The sequence below is a fragment of the Haliotis rufescens genome, unplaced genomic scaffold (assembly GCF_023055435.1).
Source record: "Haliotis rufescens isolate VD_foot unplaced genomic scaffold, xgHalRufe1.0.p SCAF_9, whole genome shotgun sequence".
Lineage (NCBI taxonomy): Eukaryota > Metazoa > Mollusca > Gastropoda > Lepetellida > Haliotidae > Haliotis > Haliotis rufescens.
Window position 1 is genome coordinate 16174836 of NW_025964383.1, and position 24627 is coordinate 16199462.

General features: G+C 38.5%; 1 protein-coding gene across 1 annotated transcript in view; it reads right to left on the reverse strand.

Annotated features, from left to right (window-relative positions):
• Positions 1-24627, reverse strand: part of LOC124122010 (mucin-2-like) — a 119049-nt gene that overhangs the window by 80158 nt on the left and 14264 nt on the right. The window contains exons 7-9 of the mRNA XM_048391189.1: positions 23663-23695; positions 13371-13466; positions 12377-12409 (exon numbers count right to left, since the gene is read on the reverse strand). Coding sequence (XP_048247146.1) covers positions 12377-12409; positions 13371-13466; positions 23663-23695 — 162 coding nt within the window. The remainder of the gene's footprint in view (positions 1-12376; positions 12410-13370; positions 13467-23662; positions 23696-24627) is intronic.

Consider the following 24627-nt stretch of genomic DNA (forward strand, 5'->3'; position numbering starts at 1 on the left):
GATCGGCGCCTTCGACGTCAACCACGTGTTCCACAGACACTTCAGGAACTTCGAAACATGCTCAAGCAGATATGGGCAGATATCCAACAGGACTTTGTGCTACGCCTGGAACATTCCATGAGACGAAGATGTGTTGCTTGCATCGCAACCAGAGGTGGAAACACACGCTATTGATTTGTAAATTGACATTTTGGCATGTTCATGTTGTTTTTTATGAATTCACGCATCTTCTGAAGTCAGTATGGCAAATTAAACCATTTAAACACATACAGGAGTCTTTTATCTGTTGCAAACCAAAATTGTTTCAGATTTGGTAAAAAACATAACTTTGAATTAAATCTTATTCAATGTCACAGGAACTATAGTTATTCAGTATATTTCAAAGCATCAAATATGAAGGACCTTTTTAATAGCGTGAGTTCTGATTTAATCAGAAATATCGTTGTTGCAACATTTTTGAAGCACATGTTTTGTAATTAATTATTAAATTAATTTTGACTAAATTTGATATCTGCAATTGTCAGAAGCTATACTCTGAAGGGGGGTTGACGTAGCGTAAAATCATTGCCCCCTACAAGAGTATGTAAGACCATATCATTCAAAGTACGTTTATTTCTACCATGGTTTTAATAGTAATATACTTGTAATGTTTAATTTTTGGCTTAACTTTCTAACAATCGCCAGCAGCTATAGGGATTGTGTAAATCCTGCTGGAGTACAATGTAGGCAGCAGCAGTACCGTAAGTCCATTTGGTACCTAGTATGGTGACCTAACTTTGGTTTTTGGTGATCTTTTGCCCATTTTTATTTTGCATTGTTATGAATAGTTCAATTTTTATAATGAGATGCTACATGTAGTTTTAAATATACGACTGTATATAGTATCTAGTTATTTTACTGTCCTTCGTCGACAGGTTTTATGGTTCAGTTTTGTGTTTCATTAATATATAACTTGATTTAGTCACGATATGGCTGAAATATTGCCGATGTGACTGTAACCATAACTCACTCACTCACTTTCATAAACTTGAGAAGATTGACTATTTCCTCTTTGTCTCCCATTTCCCTGATTTCTGTCCTTTTCATAGACTCCATGCGAATATTCCTGAGCCACGTGACCTCCAGCAACTTTCAACTCGCAATCCTTTTCTGCCATCTCCATAAATGCAATTTCAGATACACGTTAAAATGTCAAAGCAGATACTCATAAAAGTTTCTTCTGTGTATTCACATTACGCAATCCACAGACAAACCTACTTCATTCAAAAACGCGCACAAATAGCCGACAAACGTCTTAGCTCTGCACTATACACACTCACAGTTTCCCCTTACCGTTAATCACGCCTGTGAAAATTGAATCTCTCACCAAGAGATTTTGGCAAAGTTTTGTATAATCTCGTCGAAGGTTTTGTCAGCTGGCTTATCCGAAGCAAATTCTTCAACACTCCGTACGTAGCTGCCCCGACCAGGCTGACAAATATGGCCACCCTTTTCTTCGTCGGCGATATCATTATCGATGAAAAACTGACTGACGTGCTAGGCGTAGGCCTCAAAATGTTCTTTCGAACTGTCAAATTCATCAATCTTACCGACCAATGCCATTGTAAAGGTATAACGAGCCACCTCGTTGTAAGTGTCGTATATTGGAGCAGGAAGGAAAGGTACACCGTCAAGAAACCAAACCCATTTTAGAATTTACCAACACACTCATCTTTGTCCTTCCTTATTCAGGCCGCAGCCGTCCCAACCCGTATAACTCACTAGGACAATAATTATTAGTTTAAAGCCTAATATCTAGATTATATAAATGGCAAGAGCAACTGGTCCCTATAAGAGACTGGCGTCCTTAGTTTGTCGGCTCGTCAGGAAGTTTTTTATCGATATATTTCCTACACATCCATGTACTTATCTTTCAGTACAGACTTGAGCAAGGCTATGTGGCGAATGTAATTACTTCTTTTTAACGTTAGTTCCACAGTGACAAGGTAAAATAATGTGAGATGTGCATTTAAAATGTAAAAAGGTCATATTATGCGCACCTACCTGTTGTACACAAATGATATGCATGTAGTCAAATGCACAATCAGCTACTACCTTTTCAGGTAAGATGGTAACATGAACATCTGAAACCCGAATGGTATGCCAAAACTGAATAGAAGTAGAATAGTGTGAAAATAGAGGGCCTTGATTTAAGCCCAACGGGAGTGATCCGAGCCTTTTGACCTAGTAGAGGGGAATGACCTGAGCCTGAGGGATTCATGTCAGCCTTCTACACAGGGGCAGAAAGGTCTGCCGCACATGACTTGTTGTAAAAGGCGGCTAATTTGGAAGGCTCTGGTTTGCTCAGGAATCACCATGCATATTGGTGCATCACACTTATTCTAAACGTATTGCTACGATTTCGTCTGTGTCATGATGCCATCGCTCTAAGATCGTCTCGTGGAACGTGCCGGGAAATCGAGTATAGGTCTCCAGCTCTTGCTGCTTGTCAAAAGGGTAGACTATTCGAATCTGGTGATCAGGCTCCGTGACGCTGCATGTGCACGGATGCGGTGGATAATTATAACACTTATGCTTTCAGTCAATCCTTTTCCTGGATGCAATGATATATCCAAAATATTTCTGACGGTATTAAACGCACTTTAATCACTAACATCGTAGGTTTACAAACTCGTTCAAAATATGTTTACTGGAATAGCAATGAACACAATGAGCTCTATAACTGAGTGAAAACCTTTGATATGTGCATTTATTGGCCCCAAGTAACATACAAGTATTTCCTTTGGTATCTTCAGCTGCTACGCGTCATGTGTGTATATTGTTGTTGTTGTTGTCAACGCCGGTTACCCTAAATGAAAAGGATGACTTTTACTCAACTGTTGCATTTCTCCTCTACAATGTTTCATGTTATTTGCATAATTATAAGCTCGTTCATGAGAACAGTGTCAGTATTGAGGTGCGACCACGTCAGAATTGAAATGACAAGTTAAGGTTTACTTTCAGAAGAAGTTAGTATAAAGATTAATGAAAGTATCTAGATTAACAGATTTCTGGGTATTGAATCAGTGTTATCATGTGGAGGTCGTGTAGGATTTTCATAACAGTAATTAACTGTCAACTGGGACTTCAGGACTCAAAGAGGTGACTGACGGGATCGGGTTATCAGGCTCACTGACTTGGTTAATGCATGTCATCTTATTCCCATTGCGTGGATCGATGCTCATGATGCCAATCACTGGTCTGGACTATGCACAGGCCGCCGTCATATAGCTGGAATAATGCGTTAAACAACACACAAACAAACAAACACAATCTTAGAAGTACTTACCACCGACGCAGCACACCATACCGGCTGGACACTGGAGAGCAGTCAGTTGGGAAACACAGGTGCCAGCAGGAACACATCCGATGCCAGCTGCAGCGCAGGCTGAAAATGAGGAATCGTCGTATATATGGAATTAAGTTACCATGGATTAACATTTTCTCCCTTTCATTCGTTTAGCAACCCAAACAGTGATAGCCATATAATTTTTCTTTATTTCAAATGGAGTTTGTCAGTTACCTACACGACTGCATAGAAGTTCATTCCCCTTACACGAATGCGCAACGCGTGACACACTCATTACTTAGGGAACAAAGTGTTTTTGTTCTGTTTTGTTTGTTGTTTAATGCCACACTCAGCATCTGTTCCATCTGTATGTAAAACAATCGAGTCTGGACCAGACAATCCAGTGATTGATATCATGAGCATCGATCCACGCAATTGGGATCGATGACATGTATCTACCAAATCAGCGAGCCTAACCACCTTTTACGACAAGTATGGGTTGCTGAATACCTGTTCTTCCCCGGAATCTTCAAGGGTCAAAAACAAAGTAAAGGACTAAATGAGGACCCATGTTAAGCTGAAATTGAAAGCGGTAACAAGGAGAGCAATTTCTGATACACTAGAGAAACATTATAAAACATAAAACTGTAAAGCAGGTAGTAAGATTGCAAATAATAATATTCAAATCGCATTTTAAAAAAATGCAAAATCTTTAATCCTAAGGCTTATGTTCCACATACCCAGGATGAAATAAGAGGAGAAATGTACCATTACATACATGCAAAGACATCAGCTGACTATGATTAAATCTGTAAATGTTACGACACTCTACCTGTCTGCATGAACTATTAAAAAATGGACCTAAGGTCACGAGATAGAGGCTGAAGATAAAATACCATCATGAACAATTCATGTAGTCATTATTGCTTCATTTTACCAAGAAGGATACCCCGAAAAACATCAAACGTTGAGTAACAAACATTCACCCAGTAGAGTAGAGATATGTAAAAAATATCTATCTATCGATATGCTGAAACCCATTGACAAAACACTCTAGCGAATGTAATTCTCATAATTTGTGATATCAAAAACTACATTTGATTTTTCAAATATCACAAATTCGATTGTTTATATGCTAAAATACATCATTTGAAATACTAAATTCTTTTACCGATATCTAAAATCGATACCTAAAATCAAATTTGGGATATAAATTCATTCTTTGGAATCATTAAATGAATTTCTGATATCATAAAATAAGAAATATTTAGTTAAACTCTGCGCCTTTTATAGTGTTCCTCTTTGCATCATGGTTGTAGCGTTCACTGCTAGACTTTTTTAAACAAGTATTTCTTTCATCATATAAAGAACTGTTGAAAAATGTCAACTTCAAATAAACTATTAACTGTAACCAAGGAAATACTACCTACCTGACCTGCGTTTATTTATCATCTCGATCGTTATCACAGTTAACATCTGTCTATTTTTAAGTGTATATGCTTATACTAGAACATCGTACTGACTGACACATCACCTTAAAGCATTTACACGTAGGTGCGGTATATACAATTAAACCTTTGATTCTATAGCACAGAAAAAATACCCAGATTATTACTGTATAACGGTTCATTCTTTGTTTTCAGACATGACATTCAAACAAATAATTCAGGCGTAACAGTTATCACATTCTTGCCGTTTATGGCGGAGCCTGGCCAGAGTTGAGAGTTATAAGCAGAGATATAAAGCACTTGTTTTCGTATTGACGCAAACGCTTTCATAACCCATAATCTAGGTGTTGTGTTAGTACTATTGTATTGACAAATAAGTCTGATAACAGACAGAAACAGCCAGTGTATGTATGTCGGCGTACAAGATGCTCGGACAGGTGTAATGTTAGATTGGTCTCCCTTCGCCAATCGGGCCCCTGTGAGACTTTAATGTCTCATACTTGACAGGCATTGTACATATCTACCCGAACCACGTAGCAATTTTTATGCTTTACTATGCGTGAGACTAAAATTAAAATCTTCTTCTTCTTCTTCTTCTTATTCGTCCGGCTATTTGATTTAGAAATATTTATTTTCACAAAAAATGTGAAAATGGATTGTAAACAAGCGAAGCGCTTATGTTAATACTGTTCATTACACAAAGTAGATTGTGGTAGATTGTACATTGTAGATTTTCTGATGACTCGTACGCCGGACAGCGCCACACATCGTTCTAAGGGCATCTAAGTTTAATTTTTCTTATCAATTACCTTGTTCATTACTACAGATGTCCCAAATATGACAACTACAATAACAAAATTGGTAAGGTAAAGGATTTGTACATAGCTTCTAAGGTAGTTCAGGATAGACGATATTTATAACTTCTTAAAGAATTAACCAGAAGTCAACATTTCCTGGCAATATCATCAATGTGCATTTTCAATGTACAATTACTTTGAAAAGTAATAGCTAGGAGCTTATGACTTTGTTCATCTTTGATTTCTTTACCATTCATATATAAGTTAGGTTTGCGACTTGGGTTTACTTTACGGGTAAATTGAATAGATTCGGTTTTTTGGACTAAATTTAATTTACCATCATGCAGCACATTCTGAAATTCTGTCGAAATCATTATTGACATTACAAGCAGCTATATCAGGATCTTCTATGATCAAATACTAAGATATGTCATCAGCGAAAAGCTTACATTACTATTTATTCCTTCAACAATGTCATTGATATAGATAATAAACAACACTGGTCCCACGACCGGGCCCTGTGGCACACCTGAGTGTCTGAGCTATAGCCATTTATTACTACGTTTTGATATCGATTTTCTAAATAATAAGTTCGGCCATTCCCACGCGGGTATTAAGTGAACATGAGTGAGTGAGTGAGTGTGTTTGGTTTTACGCCGCTTTTAGCAATATTCCAATAATATCACGGCGGGGGACACCAGAAATAGGCTTCACAAATTGACCCATGTCGGGATTCGAACCCGGGTCTTCGGCATGACGAGCGAACGCTTTAACCACTAGGCTACCCGACCGCGCCTTAAGTGAACATGAAAGGTATGACACTTGTTATAGTTAATTTATTGTACATTATTTACTTAATTAAATAACAAATAGTAAAGAGTTCAGCACAACGAAACGTATTTCATCCAACCATGGAGTTTAAAATTAATCCTGTCATACCAAAACATTAAAACAGTTTTATTACTCTCTAGAAGCAAACAACAAAAGTATATAAGAAGATACCATGCTCACTGATGTGATAATAGCCTGCTGAAGCCTCTGCGGTACAATAATATAGCAACATGTACAAGCATTAAAGCTATTTCTTAAAAATACTAAAATATTACTAGACAATGTCGTCGCTATAAACTGAAAGATTGCTGACTTGGACACATTGAATGTACACTGCAAAGGTGTCGGAATGATTGACTTTTAGCTATGTACGTTGTCCAAGTGACTCTCCAGAGAACTCAGAGTTTATAAGGAATTACAGGCTTTTAACCTGGATATTTAAGTCTCAGTTGAAAAATTCGAAAAACTGCGTATATACGAAAACGAAGAGGTCTGGATGATGTCATTGTCAGGGGGACAGAATACTTGAGTAGTTTATACCTTGAATAAAATATATAGCGTCAATACCAGAGAATACTCAGTCTCTACAAACTGCCGAAACCGATAACACTGGAAACAATTATAGTATATTATACATATGTATGTTACATGTTATGTATTCATTCTCGTTTTGTGATACCTGACGAGGCAATAACAATGATATCCTTAGTAGGGGCTTCGTGTAATGTTCTGATGACTCAAAAGCAAAAGCACAAGTTTCAAACTAAATGTTAACGTACAGTGCCTGACAAAGCAAATACGTCTTCGTGCGCTCAAAACAGATATAACGCTTAATTTTGTCAGGAATACTTATTACATAATACACAATAAGTACTTATGTAACAGCTTTATGTCGTCATTATATCACAGCATAACCCTATCACCTGTGGTCGTCGTCAGTCAACAATCGATTAGTCTGGTACCTGGAGACCAATAACCTCCTGATTGACATCCAGTGTGGTTTCCGAAAAAAAAAAAAAGTACCATTGACCATTTGGTGCGTTTAGAATCGTTTACTAAAAATTCCATTGTCAACAAACAACATACTGTATCAATCTTTTTCGATCTAGAGAAGTCATATGATACAACGTGGAAACATGGTATTTTAAAAGATTTGCATGAATGTGGATTGAGGGGCGGATTACCTCAGTTCATATCTCAATTTTTAAACAACAGACAATTTCAAGTACGAGTGGGATCTACCCTGTCTGATCGTTTCGATCAAGATCAGGGCGTCCCTCAAGGCAGTATACTATCAGTCACCCATTTCAGCATCAAAATTAATAGTCTCACTAAAGTATTAAACAATAGCGTTGATGGTTCACTTTTTGTGGACGATTTCAACATTTCTTGTCGTGGTAAGGATATTTAATACAATAGAAAGACAGCTAAAGCTCTGTCTTAACAAAATTCAAAAATGGGCAAACGTAAACGGCTTCAAATTAACTAAATCCAAAACAAACTGCATTGACTTTTGTCTTAAATACAAACCTCACAAGGATCCAGATTTATTTTTAGATGGTACTCCTATCAAGGTAGTAGAGGAGGCCAAATTCCTGGGCCGCATATTTGACCGTCATCTCACATTCTTACCACACATTAAATATATCAAGGCAAAGTGCCTGAAGGCTCTCGACTTGTTAAAAGTCGTTTCAAATTCCGAGTGGGGAGGGGATCAGACCACCCTCCTTCACTTGTACAGATCGTTAATACGCTCCAAACTAGACTATTGTTCCATTGTCTATGGTGGAGCCTGCAAAAGCAATTTAGAACAATTGGACACTATACACCATCAAGGCCTAAGATTCTGTCTTGGAGCTTTTAGGACCTCTCCCATGGACAGTTTGTATGTGGAGGCAGATGAACTTTCACTCGAACTGCGCCGCATTAAACTTTCACTGCAATATATCACTAAATTGCACTCAAATAAATCTAATCCAGCATACAATTGTGTTTTCAACCCTCAGTATGAAAACCTGTTTCAAAATCTATCAAACCTGGTTCCACCACTTGGAATTCAGAATTCAACCACACATCACTGCAGCTAACATTTTAATAAGATTTAAATATTATATAACCTCACCGTCTTCTGTCTTCCCCTCCCTGGCAGGTGGTGAAGCCAGAAGTAGACCTCACTCTAACCAATCCAAAAAAGTCGGATTCCAATCCTTTGGTATATCAACAATCATATAACAAATTACGCTCCAAATATAATTCTCACAGGTCCATTTTTACAGACGGATCCAATGATGGTGGCAAAGTTGCTGGTGCCACCATCGTTGGATCCAGAGCTGTCTCCTTAAGAATCCCAGATTTTAGTTCATTTTTTACTGCTGAGACCAAAGCTATCCTAACAGCTTTGACCTATATTCAACAACAAAACCAATCTAAACATTCCATCATCTTCTCTGATTCGTTATCTTGCCGTCAGGCACTTAAAGGTGTCTCACCATATCACCCTATTATCCATGAAATTTTAGAACTGTATAATGTAGGCATAACAGGAAACTCAAAAGCCGAAGATGCAGCTAAAGCAGCTCTTGACAAACCGTTATCTCCACTTCTGATCCTGTACAGTGATTTCAAACCAACCATCAAATCTTAAACTCGGGATCTCGTGCAAAAGAGGTGGGACACCCAAGTAGGAAGCAATAAACTACACGAATAGAAACCAAAAATCGGTCATACTTACTTGGGTTGTCAGTCACGACATGACGAGGACGTTTTACGACGATGTAGTATTGGCCACAGTCGGTTTACACACGAATATCTGCATTAGGCAAATGAGGACGAACCCCCTAAGTTTATTCCTTTGTGATGAAAGGTTCACCGTCAAGCATATATTGGTTGACTGTGTTGACTTTGCAATCGCAAGGGATTCACATTATCAAAACGTAAATCTGAAAGATCTCTTTTCCCGTGTCAGCGGGCATCTCATTATCAGCTATTTGAAACAAATCAGTCTGTATAATAATTTTTCAATATGTATGTGAATAATTAAATGCTTGTTCCTAAATTGGTGTGATGCTATTATCAACTGACATTATTGAAGGCTCTGTCCAGGAGGTTAACGTAGCGTAAAAATATTGTCCCCCCTGTGTGACCCGTAATCCTATCATAATCGATGTTACTATCATCAACCAGTGTTTTTAAGCCAACTCATTCCTGTCATTTTTTTAATATTGGCTAGTACTGTTCACAACCACCTGTGGCTAAAGTGATGACGTAAATGCTGCGGGGGTATCATGCAGAAAGCAGAGGTACTGTAAGTCCTGAGGTGGCCTAGCTTTGCTGTTGCTGGTGGCCCATAGCCCGTGCTTTAAAAACTGTAAAATATTGTTATGCTCAACTATGTTTAATAAATTGTTTTTAAATATGGTATGCTAAAATTGATTTTAAATATTCCTTTGCTTGTTAACATATTAAACTTGGTCTCGTCGCTAAATGGCTGAAATAATGCCAATGAGACGTTAAATTTTAACTCACTCACTCATTCCCCTGGTCATCAGTGTGGTACATCAGTGTGGTACCAACCCTCTGCCCCTGCCTTCAATGTGTGTGTTCGGACGATGGCGTCTGGTATATACAGCAATCAGTAGTTCATATGTAGCTTTTTCTCTTCTCTGGTGTAATAATTTAATCAACGATTGGGTTATTGATTTAAGTGCGATCATTGATGTGTAGAATGTCTTACTGCAGTCGGGTAAGATTGAACAGATAAGGGGTGCAGTACAATACCAATGGATATTAAGTTAAGAAACCTCGAGATTACATCATCAACAGTGTGTGTCAGGCTTCTTAATGCTTAATTATATTTTCCGGAGAATGTGTTTCTTTTAGAAATGCTATACAATAATTCAACATTAAGCTATATGAATATTTATAGATTAAGCCCTGCGTGTAAACAGAAATGTAAATATCTTTAGCTATGTAATGGCATTTAGAAAATGATTTACTCGTTAACAAATTAACATTTGCCGATTTTTATTAATATTCAAGACCTCAATTCCATTCAGTTGCTTCACCACTATGCAGTCACTGTATTGTTCGAACCGTGTATAATTTCCCACGAACAATTTTGTCCAAATACATGTAGCTGACATCTTTGACTTAGACAGACAAACAGAATTTTTTATGCACAGATGATTATCCTCACTTTGCCACAACACAGCAGAGGATTAACAGTAAGCCAAAAACGCTCACAGTAGTTAGTGAGTGAACTCAACTGAGGATTTTACGAGTATCCATAAAAACCAATGAATGCTTACCCAGTTCATTGACATTTATATAATTAAGGCAATTGCAGTGACCAGTAATCAAGTAATCAATGAGATAGTATACACATTCTGGAAAACTTCATTGTAAAATGGCAAATGCACCTGGGATTTTCTTATTCATTCCTAACAAACGTGGTGGCCGTAGTCCTTTATATCAAGGCTTTAAGTATGGAGTGAAACGAAGACGAGGTGCCCGCATACACTGGAAAAGTTGTATGCTGCATGTCCAGGCACCGCCAACACCTCTATATGATCTCACGACCAAGAACCTACCGCATAACCATTGTCATGATATTTCCATTATATATGATAGTTCTATGTAAATGTAAAGTCAATAAGACAAATGAGACGACCACTTCTGTCTGTCTCCTAAATCAGCAGGAGAGGCGACCCCGACATAGAATAATTGAACCTGTTCAGTGACGCCCTTCCATCAGCGTGACAAGGAGTACCCAGAGAAAAAGAAAGGATTAAAAACCCTGAAGGTATCCTATCTACATGGTATAAGTATTCACAAGCAATTTCCTCTAATAATATACTGTTTCCTTTGGTATCCCCAAATCGCAATGCACAGAAGTGGCACTGGACAATTGTAAAATCTCACCGGGTGATGGTTAAGATCACAAAACTATCTACGCCCAGATAACATAGTAGTTTATATTAATTTCCAATAGCCTCTTATAATTGATGGTAAATGGTAGAGCCTTATTATTAATTCTTACATAAACAAAACAAAAAGGTACATGTACATGTATCAATCTCAAGATACCAGCATCACATAACTTGACCGGCAGGTGATTAACAACACAGAGACAGATTTGTTGTGGCAGTGGTTGCTCTATCCTAACTTCTTGTCAACTTCGTCAGTTTCAACAAATTCAGAACGCAAGGGGCCAGGACTTGATTGAGAGAGCTAGCCTCGGGGGCTCGTGCCGAGCTCGACCACAATACGAAACAACATTCATTTCCAGGCCACCCAACTGCTCCATTTTACCCAAACTGTCCCCACCTTCCCTGTCATTACTTCTTAATTCGCCTCCACATTCATGCCAATATGTATCCATATCCATATCAATATAAACAGGAAAGCCTATAAAGTATCAATGACTGAAATGTGCACTCATCCTTCAGGTTACACACAACCAACCACACGACTTCTTTGGTGACGTTATATTTTTAAAAAACAACTATTACCTGTACGTGTGCACAGTTTGGCCTTAGAGCAGCAATAATAACAAGCCCGTTCCTTTTCTGAGTACAGGAAACTAAACACACCATCCCCACCAAATGACACCTACTTGAAAACATCTGTGGTCACATTCAGCATAAGTCATCATGTTGCAAAATACAGTACTTAATATAGAAAAACATTGTCGGTTTTAATTACTGGATGCAAGTACATTTAAAATCTTACACAAAATCATCCAATCACAGCCTGCAGATATCTGTAGGTTGGGGGAAATGGAGCATATTCACACGTGAGATAATAGGACATTTATGGTGGTGACAGCCCTATCAAAATAGAAAAACAATTAATATATTTCCCTTTTCATCCCTAAATGTACATACACATAAATACATTAATTATAGTCATTCAGGAAATGTAAGTGTATTAATTCTTAAATTGGCCTTTATGAAGACAATCTTGTAACTTACGTGGCATGGTCGTTGTCGTTGTCATCGCCGGCGCTGAAGGTGTAAAATTCCTTTCCATAATTATAAGAATTTTCTGATTCCTATCATATCATAACCATTTGTTCTTGAATCAGTATAGAATAGTGATGAAACCATGTGTCTGCTAGAAGCTGAGCGTTTCAGAACCCACCGGTGGTACACATCATAAATACAAGCAAAGGTAAGTCAAGTGTTCACCTGAACAAATACGAGAGTGAGTGAGTTTGGTTTGACGCCGCTTTTAACAGTATTACAGTTATATCGCGGCGCGTCAGCTTATTGTGGGAGGAAAGCGATGCATGTGATGCAGGTCTCAGAAGTTTGCCACTTTGGTGAATCACATGAGCACATATGTAGTGCTGACAAACCTAGAAATATAATCGGGGCGAACCGGGATTCGAACCCACAATCATAGGCTTCTCGCGTGCCCAAGGGACGCAACTCTGCACAGCGAATCGCAGCGCCTGAGACGACTGGGCCAGCAGTGGCCCCACAAATACGGGAACATATGGTATTGTCAAAATGGCATCGAAACAATTCACAATTTCAAATTTGTCACAAAAGCGTCAATTGAGGAAATGTTCTACATTTCCACTATAAAATTGTCTTCAAATCCGTCAGCTATCGGTATGACGCTCTTTGAAATCTTCGTAGAAAGGGCAAGTGCGATTCACCTCAAAGGTGTGAATTATAGACGCCAAAGGTTGGGGCTGCAGGGATATTGATTTAAGTAATTCTTGAATTTAAACAAATTCTAGTCCTCACAAACCTGTATAATATTCAAATATTATAAAACTACTAACAGCAAAATATATTTCTATTCTTAAAGATATTCTGTCAAAACGAAATCACCGTGATGATGACCTATTCATTATACAGATTATGAGCCAAATGGATGAGAGATGAGGGGCCAATGATTCCTTGAAAAAATTATGGTATGTAAATTGGGTAAACTAAGTATCTTAGAAGTACTTACCGACGCAGCACGTCATACCGGCTGGACACTGGAGACCGGGAATTGGGGCAACACAGCCAGCAGGGGCAACACATGCGATGCCAGTGGCGACGCATGCTGAAAATGAGGAAACGTGTTATATTTGGAATAAGATAATATTGGATTAATATGGACACTGTATGATTGACATTTTCTCTTTTTCATTCGTTAAGAGTGCCAAGATTGACAATAAATCAGCGACACAAAGCCTTTGGACGATTGCAAGCTGGACAAACCGCCCGGCAAGTAGTCAATGCATTTCAAGTCCACGTAAGGACCATATACAGGCTCCAGCAACGGTACCAGACCACCAACACTACAGATGACCGATCATGTAGTGGAAGACCAAGGGCCACCACCCGACGTCAGGTTCGTCAGATTGTGCGACAGCATCTTCAAGATTGCTTTGTTACCGCTGCGGAAACTGCTCGACAGAGCATTGGGACATACCAACGACACATTAGTGCGGACATCTTGCGTCGACGATTGACGAGTAGGCATCTCCACTGCCACAGGCCACACCGAGGACCCATTCTGACAACACGTCATCGCCGGGACCATCTTCAGTGGGCAACACGCCACCAGCATTGGTGCCACCAGGAATGGAGAAGAGTCCTCTTCTCAGACTAGAGCCGTTACTGTTTCTCAACAGCAGATGACAGAGAGAGTGTCTGACAACGCCGTGGGGAACGTTATTCGGATGCTTGCGTTGTTAAGAGAGACTCGTGGGGTAGTCCGAGCATCATGGTGTGGGGTGGAATTGGTCTTGCACAGGGGGTCGGCCCTGTGGTCTTCCAGAACATCGGTTCAGGGAGATGGCAATGGTGTCACAGCAGCTCGGTACATTGATCAAGTCTTGAGACCACACGTCATACCTCATTTGGCACATCGCCGCAATAACGAGTTTCAGCATGATAATGCCTGTGCCCACACTGCGAGAACGATTTCCTCCAGCAGAACCATGCAGTGGCCTGACCTCAGTCCCGATTTAAATCCAATTGAGCACCTGTTGGACGAGATTCAAAGACGGCTGAATGACGTCCGACAAGGCAAACAACTGCAGCTGAACTGCATCAGGCGTTGCCCAGAGCAGAGTGTTGGCTCAAGTGCCTCTGGCCTTCATCAACTGCCACATCCATACCATGTATCGATGTTGCATGGCAGTCATAAATGCACTAGGCAGACACACGAGATACTGACTTGTGATGCCATTTTCTCAGAGATTAGTATTCTGTTTCACTTTAAGAACATTTGACACCTTAATTTCAACCTTGATAATCAGTTTTCCCAAGTTTCATATTTTTAATATGTCTCAAAGTATGTTTGCAGTGTTTGGACAAATAAGGTTTCTCATATATCTATCTATGGTGACGTTTCTTTTGCGCTTCAGTATATGTTTTGCCTGTTCACCAATCCCATTTATTTTGCAGGGACATAAATGTTGTTAAAATCAAATCCTATATAGCAGACTCCACAGACTTTTGTCAGAAGATCCAGACCATCATTCAACCTGAAGAGATCATCAACTGTGATGTTGTTGATCTCTTCACAAAGGTCCCTACTGACGAAATCCTTCAAATTCCCTGTCAACGCATCTCCAACCTAGATCAAGCACTTGATACCACCCTCCATAGCCCCTTTCATCAGCCTCACCGAATCCTGCATGACCTCAACCAACTTTCCCAGAGGAGGCGCCACCTACGAGCAGATACACAGCATCCACATTGGATCCCCTCTCTCCCAACTATCCTTACAGAAATCTATCCTTTGAAGAAAAAGTCCTATCCACATTCCCAATAAAACCCGTCTGCTGGTACAGGAAGGTAGACGACACCTTTGTAATCCTCAGAAAAACATAAAACGTCTCATGTAAAGCAGGTAGTAAGATTGTAAATAATAATATTCAAATCGCATTGAAAAAAACAATGCAAAATCTGTAATCCTAAGCCTTATGTTCCACATACCAGGATAGCCAGGAGGTAAATTGATTAAATAAGAGGAGAAATGTACCATTATATACATGCAAAGACATCAGCTGACTATGATTAAATCTGTAAATGTTACGACACTCTACCTGTCTGCATGAACTATTAAAAAATGGACCTAAGGTCACGAGATAGAGGCTGAAGATAAAATACCATCATGAACAATTCATGTAGTCATTATTGCTTCATTTTACCAAGAAGGATACCCCGAAAAACATCAAACGTTGAGTAACAAACATTCACCCAGTAGAGTAGAGATATGTAAAAAATATCTATCTATCGATATGCTGAAACCCATTGACAAAACACTCTAGCGAATGTAATTCTCATAATTTGTGATATCAAAAACTACATTTGATTTTTCAAATATCACAAATTCGATTGTTTATATGCTAAAATACATCATTTGAAATACTAAATTCTTTTACCGATATCTAAAATCGATACCTAAAATCAAATTTGGGATATAAATTCATTCTTTGGAATCATTAAATGAATTTCTGATATCATAAAATAAGGAATATATAGTTAAACTCTGCGCCTTTTATAGTGTTCCTCTTTGCATCATGGTTGTAGCGTTCACTGCTAGACTTTTTTAAACAAGTATTTCTTTCATCATATAAAGAACTGTTGAAAAATGTCAACTTCAAATAAACTATTAACTGTAACCAAGGAAATACTACCTACCGGACCTGCGTTTATTTATCATCTCGATCGTTATCACAGTTAACATCTGTCTATTTTTAAGTGTATATGCTTATACTAGAACATCGTACTGACTGACACATCACCTTAAAGCATTTACACGTAGGTGCTGTATATACAATTAAACCTTTGATTCTATAGCACAGAAAAAATACCCAGATTATTACTGTATAACGGTTCATTCTTTGTTTTCAGACGTGACATTCAAACAATTAATTCAGGCGTAACAGTTATCACATTCATGCCGTTTATGGCGGAGCCTGGCCAGAGTTGAGAGTTATAAGCAGAGATATAAAGCACTTGTTTTCGTATTGACGCAAACGCTTTCATAACCCATAATCTAGGTGTTGTGTTAGTACTATTGTATTGACAAATAAGTTTGATAACAGACAGAAACAGCCAGTGTATGTATGTCGGCGTACAAGATGCTCGGACAGGTGTAATGTTAGATTGGTCTCCCTTCGCCAATCGGGCCCCTGTGAGACTTTAATGTCTCATACTTGACAGGCATTGTACATATCTACCCGAACCACGTAGCAATTTTTATGCTTTACTATGCGTGAGACTAAAATTAAAATCTTCTTCTTCTTCTTATTCGTCCGGCTATTTGATTTAGAAATATTTATTTTCACAAAAAATGTGAAAATGGATTGTAAACAAGCGAAGCGCTTATGTTAATACTGTTCATTACACAAAGTAGATTGTGGTAGATTGTACATTGTAGATTTTCTGATGACTCGTACCCCGGACAGCGCCACACATCGTTCTAAGGGCTTCTAAGTTTAATTTTTCTTATCAATTACCTTGTTCATTACTACAGATGTCCCAAATATGACAACTACAATAACAAAATTGGTAAGGTAAAGGATTTGTACATAGCTTCTAAGGTAGTTCAGGATAGACGATATTTATAACTTCTTGAAGAATTAACCAGAAGTCAACATTTCCTGGCAATATCATCAATGTGCATTTTCAATGTACAATTACTTTGAAAAGTAATAGCTAGGAGCTTATGACTTTGTTCATCTTTGATTTCTTTACCATTCATATATAAGTTAGGTTTGCGACTTGGGTTTACTTTACGGGTAAATTGAATAGATTCGGTTTTTTGGACTAAATTTAATTTACCATCATGCAGCACATTCTGAAATTCTGTCGAAATCAGTATTGACATTACAAGCAGCTATATCAGGATCTTCTATGATCAAATACTAAGATATGTCATCAGCGAAAAGCTTACATTACTATTTATTCCTTCAACAATGTCATTGATATAGATAATAAACAACACTGGTCCCACGACCGGGCCCTGTGGCACACCTGAGTGTCTGAGCTATAGCCATTTATAACTACGTTTTGATATCGATTTTCTAAATAATAAGTTCGGCCATTCCCACGCGGGTATTAAGTGAACATGAGTGAGTGAGTGAGTGTGTTTGGTTTTACGCCGCTTTTAGCAATATTCCAATAATATCACGGCAGGGGACACCAGAAATAGGCTTCACAAATTGACCCATGTCGGGATTCGAACCCGGGTCTTCGGCATGACGAGCGAACGCTTTAACCACTAGGCTACCCGACCGCGCCTTAAGTGAACATGAAAGGTATGACACTTGTTATAGTTAATTTATTGTACATTATTTACTTAATTAAATAACAAATAGTAAAGAGTTCAGCACAACGAAACGTATTTCATCCAACCATGGAGTTTAAAATTAATCCTGTCATACCAAAACATTAAAACAGTTTTATTACTCTCTAGAAGCAAACAACAAAAGTATATAAGAAGATACCATCTCACTGATGTGATAATAGCCTGCTGAAGCCTCTGCGGTACAATAATATAGCAACATGTACAAGCATTAAAGCTATTTCTTAAAAATACTAAAATATTACTAGACAATGTCGTCGCTATAAACTGAAAGATTGCTGACTTGGACACATTGAATGTACACTGCAAAGGTGTCGGAATGATTGACTTTTAGCTATGTACGTTGTCCAAGTGACTCTCCAGAGAACTCAGAGTTTATAAGGAATTACAGGCTTTTAACCTGGATATTTAAGTCTCAGTTGAAAAATTCGAAAAACTGCGTATATACGAAAACGAAGAGGTCTGGATGATGTCATTGTCAGGGGGACAGAATACTTGAGTAGTTTATACCTTGAATAAAATATATAGCGTCAATACCAGAGAATACTCAGTCTCTACAAACTGCCGAAACCGATAACACTGGAAACAATTATAGTATATTATACATATGTATGTTACATGTTATGTATTCATTCTCGTTTTGTGATACCTGACGAGGCAATAACAATGATATCCTTAGTAGGGGCTTCGTGTAATGTTCTGATGACTCAAAAGCAAAAGCACAAGTTTCAAACTAAATGTTAACGTACAGTGCCTGACAAAGCAAATACGTCTTCGTGCGCTCAAAACAGATATAACGCTTAATTTTGTCAGGAATACTTATTACATAATACACAATAAGTACTTATGTAACAGCTTTATGTCGTCATTATATCACAGCATAACCCTATCACCTGTGGTCGTCGTCAGTCAACAATCGATTAGTCTGGTACCTGGAGACCAATAACCTCCTGATTGACATCCAGTGTGGTTTCCGAAAAAAAAAAGAAGTACCATTGACCATTTGGTGCGTTTAGAATCGTTTACTAAAAATTCCATTGTCAACAAACAACATACTGTATCAATCTTTTTCGATCTAGAGAAGTCATATGATACAACGTGGAAACATGGTATTTTAAAAGATTTGCATGAATGTGGATTGAGGGGCGGATTACCTCAGTTCATATCTCAATTTTTAAACAACAGACAATTTCAAGTACGAGTGGGATCTACCCTGTCTGATCGTTTCGATCAAGATCAGGGCGTCCCTCAAGGCAGTATACTATCAGTCACCCATTTCAGCATCAAAATTAATAGTCTCACTAAAGTATTAAACAATAGCGTTGATGGTTCACTTTTTGTGGACGATTTCAACATTTCTTGTCGTGGTAAAGATATTTAATACAACAGAAAGACAGCTACAGCTCTGTCTTAACAAAATTCAAAAATTGGCAAACGTAAACGGCTTCAAATTAACTAAATCCAAAACAAACTGTATTGACTTTTGTCTTAAATACAAACCTCACAAGGATCCAGATTTATTTTTAGATGGTACTCCTATCAAGGTAGTAGAGGAGGCCAAATTCCTGGGCCGCATATTTGACCGTCATCTCACATTCTTACCACACATTAAATATATCAAGGCAAAGTGCCTGAAGGCTCTCGACTTGTTAAAAGTCGTTTCAAATTCCGAGTGGGGAGGGGATCAGACCACCCTCCTTCACTTGTACAGATCGTTAATACGCTCCAAACTAGACTATTGTTCCATTGTCTATGGTGGAGCCTGCAAAAGCAATTTAGAACAATTGGACACTATACGCCATCAAGGCCTAAGATTCTGTCTTGGAGCTTTTAGGACCTCTCCCATGGACAGTTTGTATGTGGAGGCAGATGAACTTTCACTCGAACTGCGCCGCATTAAACTTTCACTGCAATATATCACTAAATTGCACTCAAATAAATCTAATCCAGCATACAATTGTGTTTTCAACCCTCAGTATGAAAACCTGTTTCAAAATCTATCAAACCTGGTTCCACCACTTGGAATTCAGAATTCAACCACACATCACTGCAGCTAAAATAGTTTTAAATATTATATAACCTCACCGTCTTCTGTCTTCCCCTCCCTGGCAGGTGGTGAAGCCAGAAGTAGACCTCACTCTAACCAATCCAAAAAAGTCGGATTCCAATCCTTTGGTATATCAACAATCATATAACAAATTACGCTCCAAATATAATTCTCACAGGTCCATTTTTACAGACGGATCCAAGGATGGTGGCAAAGTTGCTGGTGCCATCATCGTTGGATCCAGAGCTGTCTCCTTAAGAATCCCAGATTTTAGTTCATTTTTTACTGCTGAGACCAAAGCTATCCTAACAGCTTTGACCTATATTCAACAACAAAACCAATCTAAACATTCCATCATCTTCTCTGATTCGTTATCTTGCCGTCAGGCACTTAAAGGTGTCTCACCATATCGCCCTATTATCCATGAAATTTTAGAACTGTATAATGTAGGCATAACAGGAAACTCAAAAGCCGAAGATGCAGCTAAAGCAGCTCTTGACAAACCGTTATCTCCACTTCTGATCCTGTACAGTGATTTCAAACCAACCATCAAATCTTAAACTCGGGATCTCATGCAAAAGAGGTGGGACACCCAAGTAGGAAGCAATAAACTACACGAATAGAAACCAAAATTCGGTCATACTTACTTGGGTTGTCAGTCACGACATGACGAGGACGTTTTACGACGATGTAGTATTGGCCACAGTCGGTTTACACACGAATATCTGCATTAGGCAAATGAGGACGAACCCCCTAAGTTTATTCCTTTGTGATGAAAGGTTCACCGTCAAGCATATATTGGTTGACTGTGTTGACTTTGCAATCGCAAGGGATTCACATTATCAAAACGTAAATCTGAAAGATCTCTTTTCCCGTGTCAGCGGGCATCTCATTATCAGCTATTTGAAACAAATCAGTCTGTATAATAATTTTTCAATATGTATGTGAATAATTAAATGCTTGTTCCTAAATTGGTGTGATGCTATTATCAACTGACATTATTGAAGGCTCTGTCCAGGAGGTTAACGTAGCGTAAAAATATTGTCCCCCCTGTGTGACCCGTAATCCTATCATAATCGATGTTACTATCATCAACCAGTGTTTTTAAGCCAACTCATTCCTGTCATTTTTTTAATATTGGCTAGTACTGTTCACAACCACCTGTGGCTAAAGTGATGACGTAAATGCTGCGGGGGTATCATGCAGAAAGCAGAGGTACTGTAAGTCCTGAGGTGGCCTAGCTTTGCTGTTGCTGGTGGCCCATAGCCCGTGCTTTAAAAACTGTAAAATATTGTTATGCTCAACTATGTTTAATAAATTGTTTTTAAATATGGTATGCTAAAATTGATTTTAAATATTCCTTTGCTTGTTAACATATTAAACTTGGTCTCGTCGCTAAATGGCTGAAATAATGCCAATGAGACGTTAAATTTTAACTCACTCACTCATTCCCCTGGTCATCAGTGTGGTACATCAGTGTGGTACCAACCCTCTGCCCCTGCCTTCAATGTGTGTGTTCGGACGATGGCGTCTGGTATATACAGCAATCAGTAGTTCATATGTAGCTTTTTCTCTTCTCTGGTGCAATAATTTAATCAACGATTGGGTTATTGATTTAAGTGCGATCATTGATGTGTAGAATGTCTTACTGCAGTCGGGTAAGATTGAACAGATAAGGGGTGCAGTACAATACCAATGGATATTAAGTTAAGAAACCTCGAGATTACATCATCAACAGTGTGTGTCAGGCTTCTTAATGCTTAATTATATTTCCGGAGAATGTGTTTCTTTTAGAAATGCTATACAATAATTCAACATTAAGCTATATGAATATTTATAGATTAAGCCCTGCGTGTAAACAGAAATGTAAATATCTTTAGCTATGTAATGGCATTTAGAAAATGATTTACTCGTTAACAAATTAACATTTGCCGATTTTTATTAATATTCAAGACCTCAATTCCATTCAGTTGCTTCACCACTATGCAGTCACTGTATTGTTCGAACTGTGTATAATTTCCCACGAACAATTTTGTCCAAATACATGTAGCTGACATCTTTGACTTAGACAGACAAACAGAATTTGTTATGCACAGATGATTATCCTCACTTTGCCACCACACAGCAGAGGATTAACAGTAAGCCAAAAACGCTCACAGTAGTTAGTGAGAGAACTCAACTTAGGATTTTACGAGTATCCATAAAAACCAATGAATGCTTACCCAGTTCATTGACATTTATATAATTAAGGCAATTGCAGTGACCAGTAATCAAGTAATCAATGAGATAGTATACACATTCTGGAAAACTTCATTGTAAAATGGCAAATGCACCTGGGATTGTCTTATTCATTCCTAACAAACGTGGTGGCCGTAGTCCTTTATATCAAGGCTTTAAGTATGGAGTGAAACGAAGACGAGGTGCCCGCATACACTGGAAAAGTTGTATGCTGCATGTCCAGGCACCGCCAACACCTCTATATGATCTCACGACCAAGAACCTACCGCATAACCATTGTCATGATATTTCCATTATATATGATAGTTCTATGTAAATGTAAAGTCAATAAGACAAATGAGACGACCACTTCTGTCTGTCTCCTAAATCAGCAGGAGAGGCGACCCCGACATAGAATAATTGAACCTGTTCAGTGACGCCCTTCCATCAGCGTGACAAGGAGTACCCAGAGAAAAAGAAAGGATTAAAAACCCTGAAGGTATCCTATCTACATGGTATAAGTATTCACAAGCAATTTCCTCTAATAATATACTGTTTCCTTTGGTATCCCCAAATCGCAATGCACAGAAGTGGCACTGGACAATTGTAAAATCTCACCGGGTGATGGTTAAGATCACAAAACTATCTACGCCCAGATAACATAGTAGTTTATATTAATTTCCAATAGCCTCTTATAATTGATGGTAAATGGTAGAGCCTTATTATTAATTCTTACATAAACAAAACAAAAAGGTACATGTACATGTATCAATCTCAAGATACCAGCATCACATAACTTGACCGGCAGGTGATTAACAACACAGAGACAGATTTGTTGTGGCAGTGGTTGCTCTATCCTAACTTCTTGTCAACTTCGTCAGTTTCAACAAATTCAGAACGCAAGGGGCCAGGACTTGATTGAGAGAGCTAGCCTCGGGGGCTCGTGCCGAGCTCGACCACAATACGAAACAACATTCATTTCCAGGCCACCCAACTGTTCCATTTTACCCAAACTGTCCCCACCTTCCCTGTCATTACTTCTTAATTCGCCTCCACATTCATGCCAATATGTATCCATATCCATATCAATATAAACAGGAAAGCCTATAAAGTATCAATGACTGAAATGTGCACTCATCCTTCAGGTTACACACAACCAACCACACGACTTCTTTGGTGACGTTATATTTTTAAAAAACAACTATTATCTGTACGTGTGCACAGTTTGGCCTTAGAGCAGCAATAATAACAAGCCCGTTCCCTTTCTGAGTACAGGAAACTAAACACACCATCCCCACCAAATGACACCTACTTGAAAACATCTGTGGTCACATTCAGCATAAGTCATCATGTTGCAAAATACAGTACTTAATATAGAAAAACATTGTCGGTTTTAATTACTGGATGCAAGTACATTTAAAATCTTACACAAAATCACAATCACAGCCTGCAGATATCTGTAGGTTGGGGGAAATGGAGCATATTCACACGTGAGATAATAGGACATTTATGGTGGTGACAGCCCTATCAAAATAGAAAAACAATTAATATATTTCCCTTTTCATCCCTAAATGTACATACACATAAACACATTAATTATAGTCATTCAGGAAATGTAAGTGTATTAATTCTTAAAATTGGCCTTTATGAAGACAATCTTGTAACTTACGTGGCATGGTCGTTGTCGTTGTCATCGCCGGCGCTGAAGGTGTAAAATTCCTTTCCATAATTATAAGAATTTTCTGATTCCTATCATATCATAATCATTTGTTCTTGAATCAGTATAGAATAGTGATGAAACCATGTGTCTGCTAGAAGCTGAGCGTTTCAGAACCCACCGGTGGTACACATCATAAATACAAGCAAAGGTAAGTCAAGTGTTCACCTGAACAAATACGAGAGTGAGTGAGTTTGGTTTGACGCCGCTTTTAACAGTATTACAGTTATATCGCGGCGCGTCAGCTTATTGTGGGAGGAAAGCGATGCATGTGATGCAGGTCTCAGAAGTTTGCCACTTTGGTGAATCACATGAGCACATATGTAGTGCTGACAAACCTAGAAATATAATCGGGGCGAACCGGGATTCGAACCCACAATCATAGGCTTCTCGCGTGCCCAAGGGACGCAACTCTGCACAGCGAATCGCAGCGCCTGAGACGACTGGGCCAGCAGTGGCCCCACAAATACGGGAACATATTGTATTGTCAAAATGGCATCGAAACAATTCACAATTTCAAATGTGTCACAAAAGCGTCAATTGAGGAAATGTTCTACATTTCCACCATAAAATTGTCTTCAAATCCGTCAGCTATCGGTATGACGCTCTTTGAAATCTTCGTAGAAAGGGCAAGTGCGATTCACCTCAAAGGTGTGAATTATAGACGCCAAAGGTTGGGGCTGCAGGGATATTGATTTAAGTAATTCTTGAATTTAAACAAATTCTAGTCCTCACAAACCTGTATAATATTCAAATATTATAAAACTACTAACAGCAAAATATATTTCTATTCTTAAAGATATTCTGTCAAAACGAAATCACCGTGATGATGACCTATTCATTATACAGATTATGAGCCAAATGGATGAGAGATGAGGGGCCAATGATTCCTTGAAAAAATTATGGTATGTAAATTG